Below are 17,251 nucleotides of genomic sequence, written 5' to 3'. Positions count from 1 at the left end.
CTCCCCATCGCATTCAACTGAGAGCACTGCACTCTACTATGAGTGCACATGTGTCCATCCATACACCCCCACCCCCACCCCCACACGCGCGCGCACACCCCTATGGTGTCAGGTTTACCATTGTTGAAGGATCGGGGCAGTTAGGTCCTAAATCCTTTTTTTTTTCAAGTTTTGAATTTTTTTCTGAAATCCCGGGGTTTTCTCCAGGTTTTGAGAAACAAACAACTCTACCCAGTGAGGGCCCCTTCTTTTAGTACTCTTTGCTCTACATGGTAGGATCAGATACCCATCATTATTAGGTATATTAGGCAAAAGCACTGAAAAGTATTGTGAAAAGTTTTGTGTTTGGTGTCATGGGTTCCCAGATAAATAAAGATAAATAATTGGCAATTTAATGTATTATTGAAGGCTTTCACGGCCAGAATCACTTGGGTGCTGTGTGGTTTCCGGGCTGTAGAATAGAATAGAATAGAATCTTTATTGGCCAAGTGTGATTGGACACACAAGGAATTTGTCTCCGGTGCATATGCTCTCAGTGTACATAAAAGAAAATACATTTGTCAAGAATCATAAGGTACAGCACTTAATGATTGTCATATAGGTCTAGTAAGCAATCAGGAAACAATCAATAGTAATAAAAACATAAAATGTAAAATCATAAAATAAAATGAAATGTCAGCACAGTATGCTATTAAGTAGCCATACAGTCACAATTGGGAGGAGATGGGTAATAGGAATGATGAAAAAGTGAAAAGTGCAGTAATTATATAATAAATATATAATAAATAGCTTTGACATTATCGGAGGGAATTTATTTTGTTTAACAGAGTGATGGCATCTCGAAAAAACTGTTCTTAATGTCTAGTTGTCTTTGCGTGCAGTGCTCTGTAGCGACGCTTAGGAGGGTGGCAGAGCTTGAAACAGTTTATGTCCAGGGATGCGAGGGGTCAGTAAATATTTTCTACAGCCCTTTTTTTTGACCCGTGCAGTATAAGCAGGGTCCTCAACAAATGGAAGGCAGGTTAGCAGCAATTGTTTTTCTTCTGGCAGTCTCTGATTATTCTCTGAAGTCTCAGGTGTCGATCCTTGTTGGGTTGCAGTAGAACCAAACCACACAGTGCTATAGAGGTGCAGATGACAGACTGCAATGGGATTCCTCTGTAGAAACTGTGTATCAGCAGCTCTCTTGGGCAGTTTGAGCCTCCTGAGTTGGCGCAGAAAGAATGCCATTCTTTGTTGTGCTTCTTTTAAATGACATTTCTTTGATATTAGGTGTCCATTTTTTTAGGTCATGAGATAATGATGGAGCCTAGAAAATGTAAAGGTCTCCTCTAATTGTTGGATACTTGGTGGGTTGTCTAGTATTGGGTGGAGAGGAGGAGGCACGGATAAGTGGTTTCTCCTGAAATCTAACTCACCATTTCTTAACGGGCTTTTAAGTGTGTTCAGTCTCTAGATTTGTTCCAGTGGCACCATTCGAGGCTAGGCTTGTTCAACCTCCCGCCTGTATAGCGGCTCTCATCAAGTTGTCTCGAATGAGACCAATCACTGCTGTATCATCTGCAAATTTCAGTATTTTGAAACAGATGGACTCATTTGAGATGCAGTCATTGGTATAAAGGCTAGAGAGAAGAGGAAGTGGGTGGAAAGTACACAATTGGGGGGGGCCCCTGTGCTCATTTTACAGGTGTCTGATGTAATTTTTCCTAGCTTCCACCTCGCTGTTTCCTATCCGTTAGGGAAGCTTCTGTGGGATCCACTTCTACAAATATGCTCTGTGGTACTTCAAGCTAGCTGGATTTAGTTTGGTTAGAAGAATGTCCGGGTCTGATAGTACTTTGAATGCTGAACTAAAGTCAACAAAGAGGACCCCTTGCATAGGTCTCTTGAAGCATTCAAGATGCTGTAGGATATAGTGCAAAGCCATATTAACAGCATCATCTGTCGATCTATTTGCTCGGTATGCAAATTGCAAGGGGTCCAACAGTGGATCCGTGATGGTTTTCAAATGGCCATGTTCTAGCAGCATTCAAATGGCCATGTTCAAATGGCCATGTTCAAATGGCCATGTTCAAATGGCCATGTTCAAATGGCCATGTTCTAGCAGCATGTTCTAGCAGCATGTATGGCCATGTTCTAGCAGCATTCTCTCCTGACGTTTTGCCTGCATCTGTGGCTGGCATCTTCAGAGGATCATCTTCAGAGCATCAGATCCTCTGAAGATGCCAGCCACAGATGCAGGCGAAACGTCAGGAGAGAATGCTGCTAGAACACGGCCATACAGCCCGGAAACCACACAGCACCCAATTGGCAATTTAGTTTAGAGAAGGCTGAGTTGTGGATAGAGTGTGGTCCCAGTGATCTTGTTGGGCTGCTCAGGGCAGGTTGCTTTTTCCCTGAAGTTAAGACTTTTACAGTCTGAGAATTCTCCTGGATCTCTCAAATGAGAACTGTTAGCCAGGACCACTTTTCAAATTTAGTCTGCCAGCTGTGCCCAGTGTAGACTTAAGCACCATAATTTATTCCCTGGTAACTTCTAGGTAACCTCTACTGGGGGCTTACTTTGGAAGGTGTCCCATAGTCTAGAAATCTACTGAACTGTCACAAGCCAAAGAATATACAACTTGTGTTCTGAAATAATTACACTGGTTACCACTGAGTTTCCTCCTCCACTTTAAAGTGTGCGCTGTAAAACTGCCACCACACTCTGTGGTCGTTAAGAGGGAGACTTCGCATTCACCTGGGGGCAGCCCTGAGTATGCTGCTTAATTTTCTTTCCTAAATGAATGGTTTCCACTCAGAAAACCCTGGGTTGGGGGAGGAAGTAAAGGACACAGTTTTGTGCTGAGGATGAAAAATCTCCTGTTTGTCCCTGTGTGGCAAAACCTCCACAGAATGAATCTGTGTTGTAGTAGGACCTCTCTCTTTTTGCATAGTAACCCCAGTTGCAAGAGTAACGGCCCCATTCAAAGGGGGTGGCATTGGAGGAGATGCTGGCGGATTTGCCATCCCCAGGACACTTGCCCTGGCGGAGGGGTGGATCCACTGGCAGGCGGCTGCCACAGTCCACCAGAACAGCTGGATGTGGCAGCTTGCATCATACCAGTGTCCCTGCACTTCTGTTACCTGCACTGATATCGTAGGAGCATTCTGTAGGTGTGGTTGGTGGCAGAGCCAGTGGTAGTTGGCTTCTACCTCCACTTTGCCACCAGAAACTCTGGCGGCTGGCTCCTGGACTTACACCATCTTTTTGTCCATGGAGGCTTTCCAGTGGTGGTGGTTTCTTTTACTGTTTTGGATCCCCGCACCATCGGAAAACCCTTCAAGGAACAGCAAGGTGGCTGCGGCACTGTGGCCAGGCACCTGGCCATGTGGATGGGACTGTAAACACTTTGCTATTCAGGGTATTTAGAATACTTTTCTGTTAAGGTTTGGCTACCAACTGTTCTCTGACAGTGCTAAGTGATGATGTTGTTCATGAAATCTGAAAAAGTACAATTAGTTTTTAGTGTTCCTTCATAGTCAGACATGCCCTTCTGTGGAAAAAGAAATCCTTGTGAGTCAGTCCTGTCACTTTAAATAACTACTTTTATGCTAAGACCTTTTCTGCTATAATAACTTGCTTATTATAGCAGAGCACCCCAATTGAGATGTCAGTTATACTGAAGCATTGATTGTAGTGTGTCTAAAGAGAAATGTCTGGTACATATCATAGCATGTGACATAAATGATAGTTATTCACTTGTTAGAAATTTACTTTGGATTGTTGTTATTAATTAAAGACATGCTACAGTTTTCCTGAAATATTTTGATGCTTGCTTATTCTGTTAGCCACATTATATACACTGGAGCGTTCATGCCTGTAAAGTTTTCATGATTTGGAACCCTGGGCTGTAGCAATAGCCACCCTTGGCACACTGTCCTTGGAAGTTGACACTTTCAGATGCCATCTTTGTAAGATCCATCTTTCTTTTTCCCCATTCATTGAAGCAGGCATGTTTGTTTTCATGGGGTGTTTAGTATGTTAGTTAAAAACAAAATAGGATGTGTAAGGAGAACATCGTAATTGGTTTAAATATTGCAGCATTTTCTGGCCACTGAAGTAAAAAACAACCAAATTAAGAAAAATGAAGGGCCGCCCAATCCAAGGGGGGCAGGGAGCAAATGGTTCAATGGACTTGGCATGGTAGGCAAACTGGCAGATGTGCCAGTGGGGTTCCCAAACTGGGTGGCGGGTGTGTCCAGCGGATCTCGGGGGTGCCTGACCCGAAAGGGAGGCTAGCTTTCCAAACTGCATTGGTGTAATTTCAGGCCTGTAATCTCAGCCAGCATCCATAATAGGAATGGATTGGAGATGGTTAAAGCATATTTTGGGCGACATAGAAATAACAGAGACTCCTTGGTTCTGGTGTAAATTTTAGAAACTCTGGAACTATGAGTTTTTTAAAAAGGGTTTAATTTCAAACATTCATAAGATCTGTGTACAGACATAGCCGAAGATTGTTTTTTAAAACAGGTAGGTGAATACTTTTTTTAAAAAAACAATTCACACATTTAATAGAAGCTGGCAGTTTTGAAGCATCATGAATGAACAAGTAGAATATTCAGTCTAATCAAATTTTAGCATGTGATTTGATGTTTGAACGCACGAACAAATAGTGCTTCTGTAAATACATTAAAACGAGGGGAAATTTCAACGTCTTCGTGTCTGTTCATGAACAACATTCTTTCACATAAACGCGCAACACCTCATTTATGCTGTTCATTGCACATTTGTGAGCCCAGCCTGCTATTTACCATGGTTGACCATCCTCAGTGTATTGTTCACATAGATTTCAGAAAGGAAGAAAACAGTACCCCCCAGTGCTCCTGGGTACCCCCCAGTTCTCTCTCTTTCCCTACCTCCTCTGGCTCCAAAAGTAAATCTCTTGGCATAATTTTCTATTTTGATCAGTTTGAATTTCCTGCATTCTAGGTTGTTACGGTGTTGATGGTGAAAGTGATTCAATTATGAGTTCTGCTTCAGAAAACTCTACTGAACCATGGTTCTGTGATGCTTGTAAATGTGGCGTATCTCCAAGCTGTGAACTCTGTCCCAACCAAGATGGAATCTTCAAGGAGACAGATGCTGGCAGGTTAGTCTTAATGAAATACTAGTGTGATAGGTCTTTGAAAGTCAGTCTGTCCAATCTTGTATTCTCTCCAGAGAGAGCCAGCGTGGTGTAGTGTTTAAGAGCAGGTGCATTCTAATCTGGAGAACCGGGTTTGATTCCCTGCTGTGGCGCTTGAACTGTGGAGGCTTACCTGCTGAATCAGATTAGCCTGTGCACTCCAACACATGCCAGCTGGGTGACCTTGGGCTACTCACAGCTCTTCAGAGCTCTCTCAGCCCCACCCACCTTGGGTGTTTGTTGTGAGGGGGGAAGGAAAAGGCGATCGTAAGCCCATTTGAGTCTCCTACAGGAAAGGCGGGATATAAATCCAAACTCTTCTTCTTCTTCCACTGAGTCCAAGCCCATTCTGAAGAATCAGAAGTTACTTTTCTCTTCTCTTTTGTCAGGAGCAGCTGACAAAACAGGAAACAGGAAACTCCAGCACTTCTAAGTCAGAACTTTCTTTGGATAACTATAGCTGCATAAATTAATCCACAGCAGTGAATTTGTGGCTCTGAACTGTTATAAATACTAAAACAAGTTGGGAGCCTGCAAAGAATCTGGAGAGAAGGCAGTAGTTTGAGACCCCCTTCTCTGCCCCCAATTTCTTCCTCGAGGGTTCTCTTTTCAGGGCCTAGAGCAGTCTGTTCTCCCATCCCCTTTTTATCTTTCTCAGCTGATGTTCATATTCTGTCATTTGGAGAGATATTTAGCCTTAATCAAATGAAAGCATATGGGGGTGTGTGTGTGTGTTGCCTTTTAGTTAATTTACAGGGTAATTTCTTTTGCATTCCTGGGATAACCCCTAAAATAGATAGACACATATCCTGTTTGTGGGTGCCCGGTCAGACAGTTCTCGTCATCTCATTCAGTGGCAGCTTTTTTATTAGATATATAGGTGCTTTAATGCATTAGAAAAAGTCTAAAAGTCACAGTAGTGCAATAGGACTAATGGGAAATATTACAATAAGACCAGGCATTTGCAGAGGTGTAGCTGGGCCAGAGTGCGCCCGGTGCACACTCTGTGTTTTCCCCCCTGCCCCCCTCTGCGTGGTGCCCTGCCTCCCCCCCTTGCCTTAGTTCAGTCTGGAAAAGCGGCCTGTTCCCTTCAGCCTGAAAATGGCCTGCTGGGAGCTACACTTCCCATGAGACCCTGGGCTCGCAAGGTCTCCTGGGAAGTGTAGTTCCCACCTGGCTGTTTTCAGCCTGAAGAGAACAGGCTGCTTCTCCAGCCTGCACTGTTTCATTCAGGTAAGTGGGGAGGCACCGTAGGGGGGCAGGAGGCAATTCCCCCCCCCCTCCCGGCATGCGGCCATTGCATCGCGTGCACACCCGCCCCCAGGTAGCTCTGCCTCTGGGCATTTGTGTTTGACAGAACTAGGGTTACCAAGTGCCTGGAGGAAAAAGGTCCCTTAAATAGAGGCTTAATGGGATGCCATGAAAAGCATCAGTTGCCCACTTGTACACATTATGTGTCCGTTAAAAGGGCAGAACATTTTTCTCCAGACCTGTTGGCAATCCTGGGCACATATGGTAGTCTGCTTAGTTACCTGATGGAAGAACATATCTACTTTCTTCTTCGAAGCCCATTGAAGTCAGTGACCTGTTCTCAAGATGTCACTGAAAATCTACAGGATATCTCTTATTCTCCATCTTGTTACAACCCGCAAACTGTGGGGCGTTTCCATCATACCCATGAAAGGTTTTCGCTCTTCCCCTTTCATTTTAACTGAGTTCCTTAACCTAAAGAACATTTTGGAAACCGGAAATTTTGCTTACTACTTTGGAACAGAAGGTATTACGCCACTGTTTTTTAATTTTTTTTTGGGCGGGGGGGGGGGGTAACAATAAGACACTTAAATTCCTTGTCCCAAACACATAGTCTGAATTATTAAAATGTGCATTGTGTGGAGTTTTTTAATGGAATACGGTCAACACAGTTTAGGGTTGTATATTTGGAAATGTCAGTGGGTGGTGATCATATTCCATATTAAAACTTGTCAACATTTGCAGCCTGTGACCCTATACCAGGGGTCTGCAACCTGCGGCTCTCCAGATGTTCATGGACTGCAAATCCCATCAGTCCCTGCCAGCATGGCCAATTGGCCATGCTGGCAGGGGGTGATGGGATTTGTAGTCCACTAACATCTGGAGAGCCACAGGTTGCAGACCCCTGGCCTATACGCTTGTTTTAAAATGGGTAAATGTTTTGGAAACTGTTTGGGAGAGTCATTGCTTGCCATCCAGCTATTCAAGGCTCAGGGCCCAATTTCTGGGTCAGGAATTAAACCATAGTGTTCCAACCATAGTGTTTTGGTGCTTTCAGGCTTAGTTCCATTATTGCCATTGTTAGCACAATACCCCTGAAACTCAGCAGGACTTCCACCCAATTGTAACTGAATATTGTTCCTTTTTCCCCGTTGTATTCAAAGTAACCTTGAAAGGAGTCCCAGGAATCCCAAACCTTTCGTGAATTGATTGTAGTCATAGCTTAGATTCACCATTTTGTATCTGGCACTGTTCTAAACATTTCTTACTGAAAATCATGTTGGCATTTAAATTTACAGCCAGTAGGCTATCATTTGAGTCTTTACATTTCAAATAACAGCACTCCAGTTTTAAGAATACTACCACCAATTTCTTATGTAACTGTCAACTATTTGTTCTGGGGAAAAAAGGTCAGTGTAAAAAAATAACTTGCTATGTAAGCTCGGAGGATATAATAAAAGTTGTATATGTAGGGTGTACATTTTAAGAAGTTAATTTAGTTCCGATCTCCATAAAAATAAAATGCCATTATCCATCCACGTGGAAACATTCGACAACTCTGGCTTCTAATAGAGACTTTATATAAGATTGACATGGAATTTTACAATGCACATTAAACTGAGCTCAGAACACGAAGTAAGTCCCACCTACAAGATTACTTTGTTTTCCTTTGTCATTTAAGATTATTTGAATGTTACATTGAGCAGCTTAAATTTCTCTTTGTATGTAAAATGATTTCTCTGATCTTTCTATACGAGAAAGAAATAGATGATAGAATGGTTAATTTGAAGCAAGTCTTTTGGCATGTTATAGCGCAATCCTAAATAGTTATAATTCCATTCTGTTCAATGGATTTAGAAGAGTGTGATTCTGCCTAGAAGAAGAGTTTGGAGTCTCAAAGCAGCTTACAAACTCCTTCCCTTCTCCCCACCACAGACACCTTGTGAGGTAGGTGGGGTTGAGAGAATTATGAGAGAACTGTGACTAGCTCAAGGTCATTCAGCAGGCTTCATGTGTAGGAGTGGGGAATCAGCCCTGATTCTCCAGTTTAGAGTCCACCTACTCTTAACCACTACACCACGCTGTCTATAATCTACCTTGGTTTCTGGTAGGCAGAGATATATATGTATATTTATGCAGTGAAATCATTTTCTTCTCTAGATAGCAGAAACCAGTCCCATTTAAGGCCATTATCTTTGTTTTAGCTTGGTTTTTCCTCCCCATTCCAGACATCTGTCATCTTTGCTTCAAGCAATATGGATGGGAAAGTAACAAGAAAGATTATTCTTCTTTGATTACCCAATTTGTCTTAATTACAAGGTTCTCAAACATGTGCAGCTAAACAAATGAGGAGGAAAACATTTTGGCTTTGGTATTAAAAGCAGCTGAAGCTGCTTCAGCTGTGAACTTGACTGACTTCTGAGTATTTTAATAAAGATTCAGGATGGAGTTAGCACATAGGTGGCTAAGGAAATGAGATACTTGTGTGCCAATCATACTGAAATGGCAGTTTAAATCTGTAATACTGGAGTACTTGTGTGACATGTACTAAAACATTTTGAGAAGGTCAGTAAGAAGCAAGCAGCCAGCTGTTGGGTTTATCGTAGATAAACTCCTACAGAGTGCAGCAGCATTTAATACACCAGTGGAGCATGAAAAAACTGTGCAAATTAAATTGAGAAGCCGCTGCTTGTTGAAGATGTGTATCTTTATATTGAACTATGCTGGGTGTAGTGGGGAAAGATGTATTAAAACTTACTATCAAACATCTCTAGCCAACACCTTGGCTGCTTAAAAGAAAGTGTAGAAGATAATGTGAAGGTGGGTAACTACCCTCTCCCCTGATATCTGTGTCACATACTGGCATCATTTCATAAGAAAGGAAATGCCCCCAGGTTTTCAGAACCATAAACAAGCTCTCTTAAGGTTGTGGGCCTGAGTTGTTGATCATTTATGTGTGTTCTAGATTCATGGGTGAATTGCCTGATATTTGAGGATATGTTGCCTGAATCAGAATGTCAAAATGTTCACTGAAGAGTGACACTCCAGATGAACAGGGCATATGTGTGTGTATCATATAGACTTATCTGTATATAAAAGAAGAATCATGGTTATATTTTTAGTTTCTCAACAGCATTGAACAGCATAAGAAATTATAAAAATAGAAGTAGGTATGCAGAAGCTGGTCTCACTTGTAGAATGTCCTTTCCCTTAAGGTTCACCTGGCCCCTTCTGTCTTATAGGTGCCAGGTCAAAAGATTTCTAGACTTTTAACTAAAGGATTCCAGTTATCTTCTAAACTGAGGGTATTTCGTAAGGATCATTTCATGCTGTTTTTATGCTTTGGTCAATTTTTTTTGGCTCATTTATTTTAATTACTTTAGGATTTCACCATATTTTACATCGTGAGCTGCCTTGAGCAGCTCTCTTGAGAGTGGCATAGAAAACTTCCAAATAAATAAAATCTAGAACAGAATATATGCAGTTACCCCAAGGTAGGCTTTTTTGTATTTTGAGATCCCACACTTAACAGCTGTGCACTGTGATCCAAAGCAGTGGGCACCAAGCAGTTGAGCTGCACGTGTGGAAATGTGCTAGCTGGTCATTGTACAGGGGAGGAAGAACTGATGGGGGCAGGAAGACGCTGACTAGAGCAGGGGTCGGCAACCTTTACCAACCAAAGAGCCATTTGGGTCCGTTTTCCTCACCCCCAAAGATCTACCGAGCCAGAGAGGTGGCTCCGCACAGAGCCAGCTCCGGTTCGGCCCCTCCACTCACCTTTCCTTCCAGAGCTGGGAGAAGGAGGTGCCGGGCAGGGAAACGCCCTCTGCCCAACGGAGCAGGCAGCTGCCTGCTCCGTGGGGTTGAGGGGGGATGGCGGCCATGGCCTGCCCAGTGCCGCTGCCTCTCGCGCTGTGGGAGGCAGCAGCGCCAGGCAGGGAAACCCCCTCTGCCCACCTGCTCCATGGGGCAGAGGGGGGATGGCGGCTGCGGCTTGCCTGGTGCCGCCGCCTCTCGCACTGCGGGAGGAAGCAGCGCTGGACAGGGAAACCCCCTCTGCCCACCTGGTCCGTGGGGCAGAGGGGGGATGGCGGCTGCGGCCTGCCCGGTGCCGCTACCTCTCGTGCTGCGGGAGGCAGCGACGCTGCGCGGGGAAACGCCCTCTGCCCGACGGAGCAGACAGCCGGAGTCCGAGGGCAGCATGGGTGTGTCCTTCCAAGCCCTCCAGAGTAGCACTGGAAGGAGAGGATGTAAAAAGCGGCGCCCCCACACATAGAGCCGCCTCTGGTTCGGCCCCTCCACTCACCTTTCCTTCCAGCGCTGCTGCCCTCCAACCTCCAGGCCACTCGAAGCCGCAGTATAAGGCTGAGTGAGTCGCATGGTGCTCCGGAGCCGCGGGTAGCAGACCACTGAACTAGAGTGTTCCTCCCAAACAGCTAAGCGGTGGATTGGTAACCTTTTCACAAGGTATAAATAGCTTTCAGATAGCGATCATCTATTTTCACACACTGTTCCATTTTCAGAAGCATGATTTTGTGTACAGTGTGCCCTGAATTGACGGAATGTGGCCCTATTCAGGAGTTCCCCAACTCTGCTCAGCTTCCTATTATATGTTTTATAAAGGCCTAAAGAGGAATTGTGAACATGTTTTTCTTCATATGAATGAATTACTATAATATTTCTTTTTAAATGAACTGTTTGCTCCTCAAGAAGAAGAAGAAAAGAAGAGTTTGGATTTATATCCCCCCTTTCTCTCCTGCAGGAGACTCAAAGGGGCTTACAATCTCCTTGCCCTTCCCCGCTCACAACAAACACCCTGTGAGGTAGGTGGGGCTGGGAGAGCTCCGAGAAGCTGTGACTAGCCCAAGGTCACCCAGCTGGTGTGTGTGGGAGTGTACAGGCTAATCTGAATTCCCCAGAGAAGCCTCCACAGCTCAGGTGGCAGAGCTAGGAATCAAACCCGGTTCCTCCAGATTAGATACACGAGCTCTTAACCTCCTACGCCACTGCTGCACACTGTCTCCTGTTTTTGTTGGCTACATGTATATACCTGCTCTGCACTGAACTGGACCATAGTTCAGTCTTTTTAACCTTGATTGGCAGCAGTTTTCCAATATCTTTTGATGTTTTCCCCATCATCTACTGTTCAAGATCCTTTTAACTAGAGATCTCAGGGATTGATCCTGAGGCCTTTGCAGGTGCTTTACTACTCAGCAGTTCCTTTGGTGAGTTTCTTGGGCCATCCATCTTTAGTTACCCTATTTCAAAATTGTGAATTTTAATATAAATGCTAAAATATGAAGTGACTCTTTTATCACTTGAGCGCTTCGTTCTTGTCCATCCTTATTTTAGTTTTAACATGTGTGGATCATACTCCTGTCTGTTGTGTCATTGTTCTTTTTTGTATATAAGAGAACAATATTCCTCTGCTTTGTTCTGCCGAAGGCATAGTAAAATAAGTTCCTCTTTTCTTCTAGGTGGGTCCACATAGTTTGTGCCCTCTATGTTCCAGGAGTAGCATTTGGAGATATTGACAAGCTGAGACCTGTAACACTTACAGAAATGAACTATTCCAAATATGGAGCAAAGGTAAAGTTAATAACTAAGTTGTATATTGTAGACCAAATTCAATGTTGCTTGTTTGTGTGTTTAGCATTTTTTTGCAGCTGAAAACTCAAATTTTTATGAAGTTAGGAATAGCATGCGTTTTTTTGTTGACCTTTGTTGGATGGACTGTGAAACGATACAGATTGTTGAATGTACATGAGGCATAGGGCCTTCTGTTCATAGCCAAAGTCCAGTGTTGAAAGGTACTGAGAATAAGGCAGTCTTGATTAAGAACAAGGCTGTTCAACTAATTATGCATGGTGAAAGATTTCAAAGTAGTTTCAGTTTGAGCTATGCTTTATTTATAATACTTTAATCTCACTTTTCTCCAACAGTTGGGTGTCAGAGAGAGTTATAAAATGGAATATTGATTGATAAAAGTAGAGTTTACAAAAAAGCCCCCCCCCCCCCCCACTTGTAACAGGTAATGAGCCACAGTAATGTCCCAGGTTGGTGATGGTTCTGCCAGGATGGCTGCTCTTAGACTTTAAATTGCCTTTAGAATGGGCGAGACAAATGCTTCACCAGATGTTACTCAGCTGGTTTTGACATTCCCAGTTCCCTACCTCTCTGCATCTCTGGCCCACACCCAGGCTTTAAACTACCTGCAGAAATAGATGCCACGCTTGAATCAAGTGAATTCCTGAGAAGCCTTCCCTTTTTCTCTTGTCAAGAGATTTCCTACACTTGACCCCTTCTGATACATTTCTCATATTTGACTTCCACCATCATGCTTTTCACTTTTGAGTGGAACTTGAACGCTGATGTAGATTATCAGATTTCCTACAATGATGTTTGGAAAAATATCATGTGTTGGTCCTTTTGTATGTTACAAAAAAGCAGCACTAGCTTAAATTTTTGTAGCATTTGTAATGTAAAAACTATTGTTGCAGATAGGAAATAGCTGTAGTTAGGTGTCAGTCTACTGTTTGTGTCTCCCCCACCCTCCCATTTTTCTATTTTCCTATTGTTCCTTCATTGTCGCTTCAACTGTAAGTTGCTAAGTTCTTCTTTTTTTGTGTGAAAGTATTTAGCATGGTTTTTAGACACTGCACAAACAATGTTCGGACTTAGGGGTTTTTTGGTAGTAATTTACTTTTACTTTTGATACGTGGCAGGAATGCAGTTTCTGTGAAGATCCTCGTTTTGCCAGGACTGGTGTTTGCATTAGTTGTGATGCTGGGATGTGCAGAGCTTATTTCCATGTGACTTGCGCTCAGAGAGAAGGCTTGTTGTCTGAAGCAGCTGCAGAGGAGGTGAGATTTCATCAAAGGGGAAAAAAGGCTAGCAAATTAGCTCCAGTGCAAAGATCTTAGTTGGTGTATGTTACCTGTAGCAGTTACTAGTTTTATAAGGAGTCAGAACAACACAACTGATGTAGGGATAGATCAATTTTATCTTAAAGTTCTACCAAATAAGAAAAGGTAACTGTGTTATCCAAAGGAGGGTGGGTGGGTTGAAGCAGCTTTGGAAGCAATGGAAGGGTTATGCCACCAGCACCGTACAAAATGGCACAACCGCCAATGCTGAGGGACTTACCTCAGTAGCTGCAATGCCCAAATTCAGAAGTTGGGCCACAAATGACTGCACCAGAGTGGAAGGGGGTGTTCCATGACTTTTGACCTGGCAACACCCCCTATCAACAGTACAGACTCACGCCACCCCCCCAAAAAAGGCATAAGTCATTTTTTTTCCTATGGACTTTCCTGGGGGAGAAAGGCATTTCTCCTTCTCCCCAGGCACCCCATGCCACCATTTGCCTCTTTGGAGGCAGTGGGTAGTGCCATTCCAGATGCTGTTCTACTCCCTCCCCCTTGAACTGGACTGCCCATCAGTTCAGTGGGGCTCTCCCAACCCATGTGACTATTACTCCAGGTGGACCCCACAACCCCAGAAATCAACTTGTATGGGGTCAGAAAGAAGTATGGAGGGGTGGGGGTAGAGCACCAAGAGAAAGATCCACTGTTCTTGCTCCCACAGATTGATTCCCCAGTGATTACCATTTCTCTCTCTGACTGTCTGAAACTGTTTTCTTTCCTATGTTTCCCATTTCTTCTAAAACAGGATATTGCCGATCCTTTTTTCGCTTATTGTAAGCAACATGCAGACCGAATGGACAGGAAGTGGAAGCGCAAGAACTACTTGGCTTTACAATCATATTGCAAAATGTCTTTGCAAGAGAGAGAAAAACAGCTTTCTCCAGAAGCTCAGGTACTGTGCCAGTGTCAATACTGTATTTACATTTAATGCAGTATGCAAAACCAGATTGTCAGAATTGCTGCAGGTGAAAATAAAGCCAGGATGCCTGACAGCAGCAATTCTCAAAACACTGCAGGGCTATTGACTTTCTTGTATATAGTCTAGCCTACAATGAATTGTCTGACCATGTTATGAACATTTACATTTACTTCTCCTGGAGGCATACTCTTCCCCACAGCTCTTACTATTTTCCCATTAGAATAAACCCGATTTCCTAAATCTCAAACCTCAGTTAGTTATTATGGGAGATTCTTTGCAACTGCCGAAGTCCTAAGACTATCACCGCTCTGTGCCGCCCCATGCTTTGCTGCTGTTGCCAGTCTTGTCTTATTTGAGCTCAGTCAGGTGCCTGAAAGAAGCTTGTTGATTTGGGAAATAAATGCCTGCTGTATTCATTCTTTGTAGATGCTGTGAATGTTGAGGATTCTGTAGTGTGGAAAACCATACTTTTCATTGTGATGCAGCAGATGGCAATGCATGATTTTCTTAAATGTTTAAATATATTAGTCTTGTTCCTGAACTTGTAAGAACTCTTTCATGTTTTACGTTTTCTAGTTGTAGAGAGTTAAGCATGAAGGTGGCCTTCTGCTCATTGTAGCAGTTCCTTTGCAAACAGATGTCATTCTGTGAATGGGAAGGCTCTGTTTTTATCCCACCCAAAATTTCATGGTCAGCGTACATTGTCACTTTGCAGGCATTTATTTTGTACTATGAAAGCGCAGGTTTTTCTCCTACTGAAACATTTCTGTGAATGTTTTGGAAGTGGAGATGAAGCTTATTAGTGAAAGTATTTTGGATTACACTGATTTTTATGCTCAGGTGTTTTATTATTAATTGTAGGCCCGAATTAATGCCAGACTACAACAATATCGTGCCAAGGCGGAATTAGCGCGTACCACAAGACCTCAGGCATGGGTTCCAAGGGAGAAACTGCCGCGGCCACTCACCAGTAGTGCTTCAGCAATTCGTAAACTGATGCGAAAGGCTGAATTAATGGGAATCAGTACAGATATTTTTCCAGTGGATACCTCAGATACCAGTTCCAGCGTGGATGGAAGACGAAAACACAAACAGCCAGCTCTAACAGCTGATTTTGTGAACTATTACCTTGGTAAAAGAGCCAAAATGTTTTTTTCCTCATGTAATGAATAATTCTCTAAACATTGATTTTCTGTAAATATAGGTTGTATTAATGACACCTGCATGTGTACACATGTACAAACTCGCACATTCTCTCTATCTAAAATCTGCTCCTGATTCACCTGTGCAGTGCTTAAAGAGAGAGTGAGAAGTTTCAACAAAATATATTGTTGAATCCTTTGATATTTAAAGATTGGAAATATTTTCTAAGGATCAATTGACCAACACTGCTAGATTCTCATATCCCTTCCTTCATGATTAGGTGCAAAGTGTAGCACTGTGCAAACCTTTAGTAATTTTATCTAGACGCAACTCCTTTTCTGTCTTTTCCGTTATTGCAAGTATGATCTGTTTATTAATAGAAATCTTAATAGTCACAATTTGTTTCTGTCAAATGCATTTATTGTAAATTCTATTTAGCCCATAGGTGTCTGAAGGAAGCTGTGATAGTTATGTGTGTGTAACTGTGACTCCAAAAATGTGTTCTTGTATACTCTTTCTGTTTCCCACACTAATTCTAGTTTTTGTACTTGATGTACCTAAAATGTAGCTAAAGGTAACAGTAACTTTTATTTCAGAGCGAAACATGCGTATGATCCAGATCCAAGAGAACATGGCAGAACAAAAGAAGATTAAGGATAAGCTAGAGAATGAGCAAGAAAAACTTCATGTGGAATACAACAAGGTAAAAAAAAACAGCTTCACACAAGGTCAAATTGTATTCTGTGCTTGATAAAGCTCTTTTTATGGAACTGAAATGTAATTACATAGAAAATCATCATCTGCTTCCCAAACTTTTTTAGATCAAATCTTAAAGTCAGGTTTTGATCATGACCACAGCTCAGTAAGGAATCAACCTGTTGTCTTGTGGACTGGGGTGTGCGCCTTCGCATGAAGTTGCATTATTTTTGTTCTTCCCTATCAGCTTTTTTCCCCCTGCCTGAGAAAGGACTGACCCACAGCAGTACTGACCCCTGCAGACGGGAGCCGGGGAAGGGGTTTTCAAGAATCACATTATGTGTGATTCTCTTGTTTAAATGCGGCTTACAGCTGTGGCAAAACAAAAGAATTGCACATAACGTGATTCTCGAAAAACCTGGGGTGGGGGAGGAAACATAGAGCAGATCCACGTTAGGATTGGGATCCATGTGAAGTTCCCCCCAACCCGGGTTTCTAACCAGTGTTATCCCGGTTTAATTGGCCCATACAGAAAGGGCCCTCTAGAGCCTTTCTCCATCTGAAACCTGGGCCTGAGCCTTGCTCTCATCACATTTGATGCTTGCTTGTGCATTTGCACATGCATGGCTAGTTACTTGCACAGCTGACTTGAAAAGGGGCATCAGCATAAAGTAGAAGTCTCAGATTAACAATACCCCTCTCATACTTCATTTTTGGGAAGCATCTGATTCTGTATTAACACAGGGTCACAATGATACGATGAATAGTAGAGGTTATTGTATTGACCTAAATTCTGCAGATGGTGCTGTTCCCATTTGCTTTCAAAAAGACACATGCAGGAAGGTGTCAGACATGATGATGCAATTCCCAGTGAAGCTTCCAAAGCTTAACATGGCTTTATATTTGCTTTTGTCTTGCATCAAGTGTGCAGGTGCGTAGTTCTGAAACGTTGATTCCCAGTGCAGAAATACTTGGCACAGCTTTGCAGATGGAAATAACAGTTGTGGTGCTTCTCGACTGCCATTATAGTCTTACTGTCAAAGTACTTCTGGTTCTGTCTTGCTAACCAGATGGATGCCCGTGTTTCCTTTCTGGTGTTATTGAATGGCTGATTAACTTCACTGACTTCAGTTGCATTGGCACGA

At 43.0% G+C, this 17,251-nt stretch overlaps 1 protein-coding gene across 10 annotated transcripts in view; it reads left to right on the top strand.

Moving 5' to 3' along the window:
• The window catches only part of PHF14 (PHD finger protein 14), a 155,731-nt gene that overhangs the window by 19,524 nt on the left and 118,956 nt on the right, over positions 1-17,251 (top strand). For all 10 annotated transcript variants that reach the window (XR_007245796.1, XM_048511563.1, XM_048511569.1 and 7 more), the window contains exons 5-10: positions 4,976-5,135; positions 11,900-12,011; positions 13,148-13,285; positions 14,094-14,240; positions 15,129-15,399; positions 16,007-16,113. Coding sequence is in view for 9 of the 10 variants with exons in the window: in XM_048511563.1 (XP_048367520.1) it covers positions 4,976-5,135; positions 11,900-12,011; positions 13,148-13,285; positions 14,094-14,240; positions 15,129-15,399; positions 16,007-16,113 (935 nt within the window). In the remaining variant the exon portion in view is untranslated. The remainder of the gene's footprint in view (positions 1-4,975; positions 5,136-11,899; positions 12,012-13,147; positions 13,286-14,093; positions 14,241-15,128; positions 15,400-16,006; positions 16,114-17,251) is intronic.

The sequence above is a fragment of the Sphaerodactylus townsendi genome, linkage group LG11, assembly GCF_021028975.2.
Source record: "Sphaerodactylus townsendi isolate TG3544 linkage group LG11, MPM_Stown_v2.3, whole genome shotgun sequence".
Classification (NCBI taxonomy): Eukaryota; Metazoa; Chordata; class Lepidosauria; order Squamata; family Sphaerodactylidae; genus Sphaerodactylus; species Sphaerodactylus townsendi.
The sequence above is the reverse complement of the archived record's forward strand: the minus strand, read 5'-3'. Positions and strand labels throughout refer to the sequence as shown.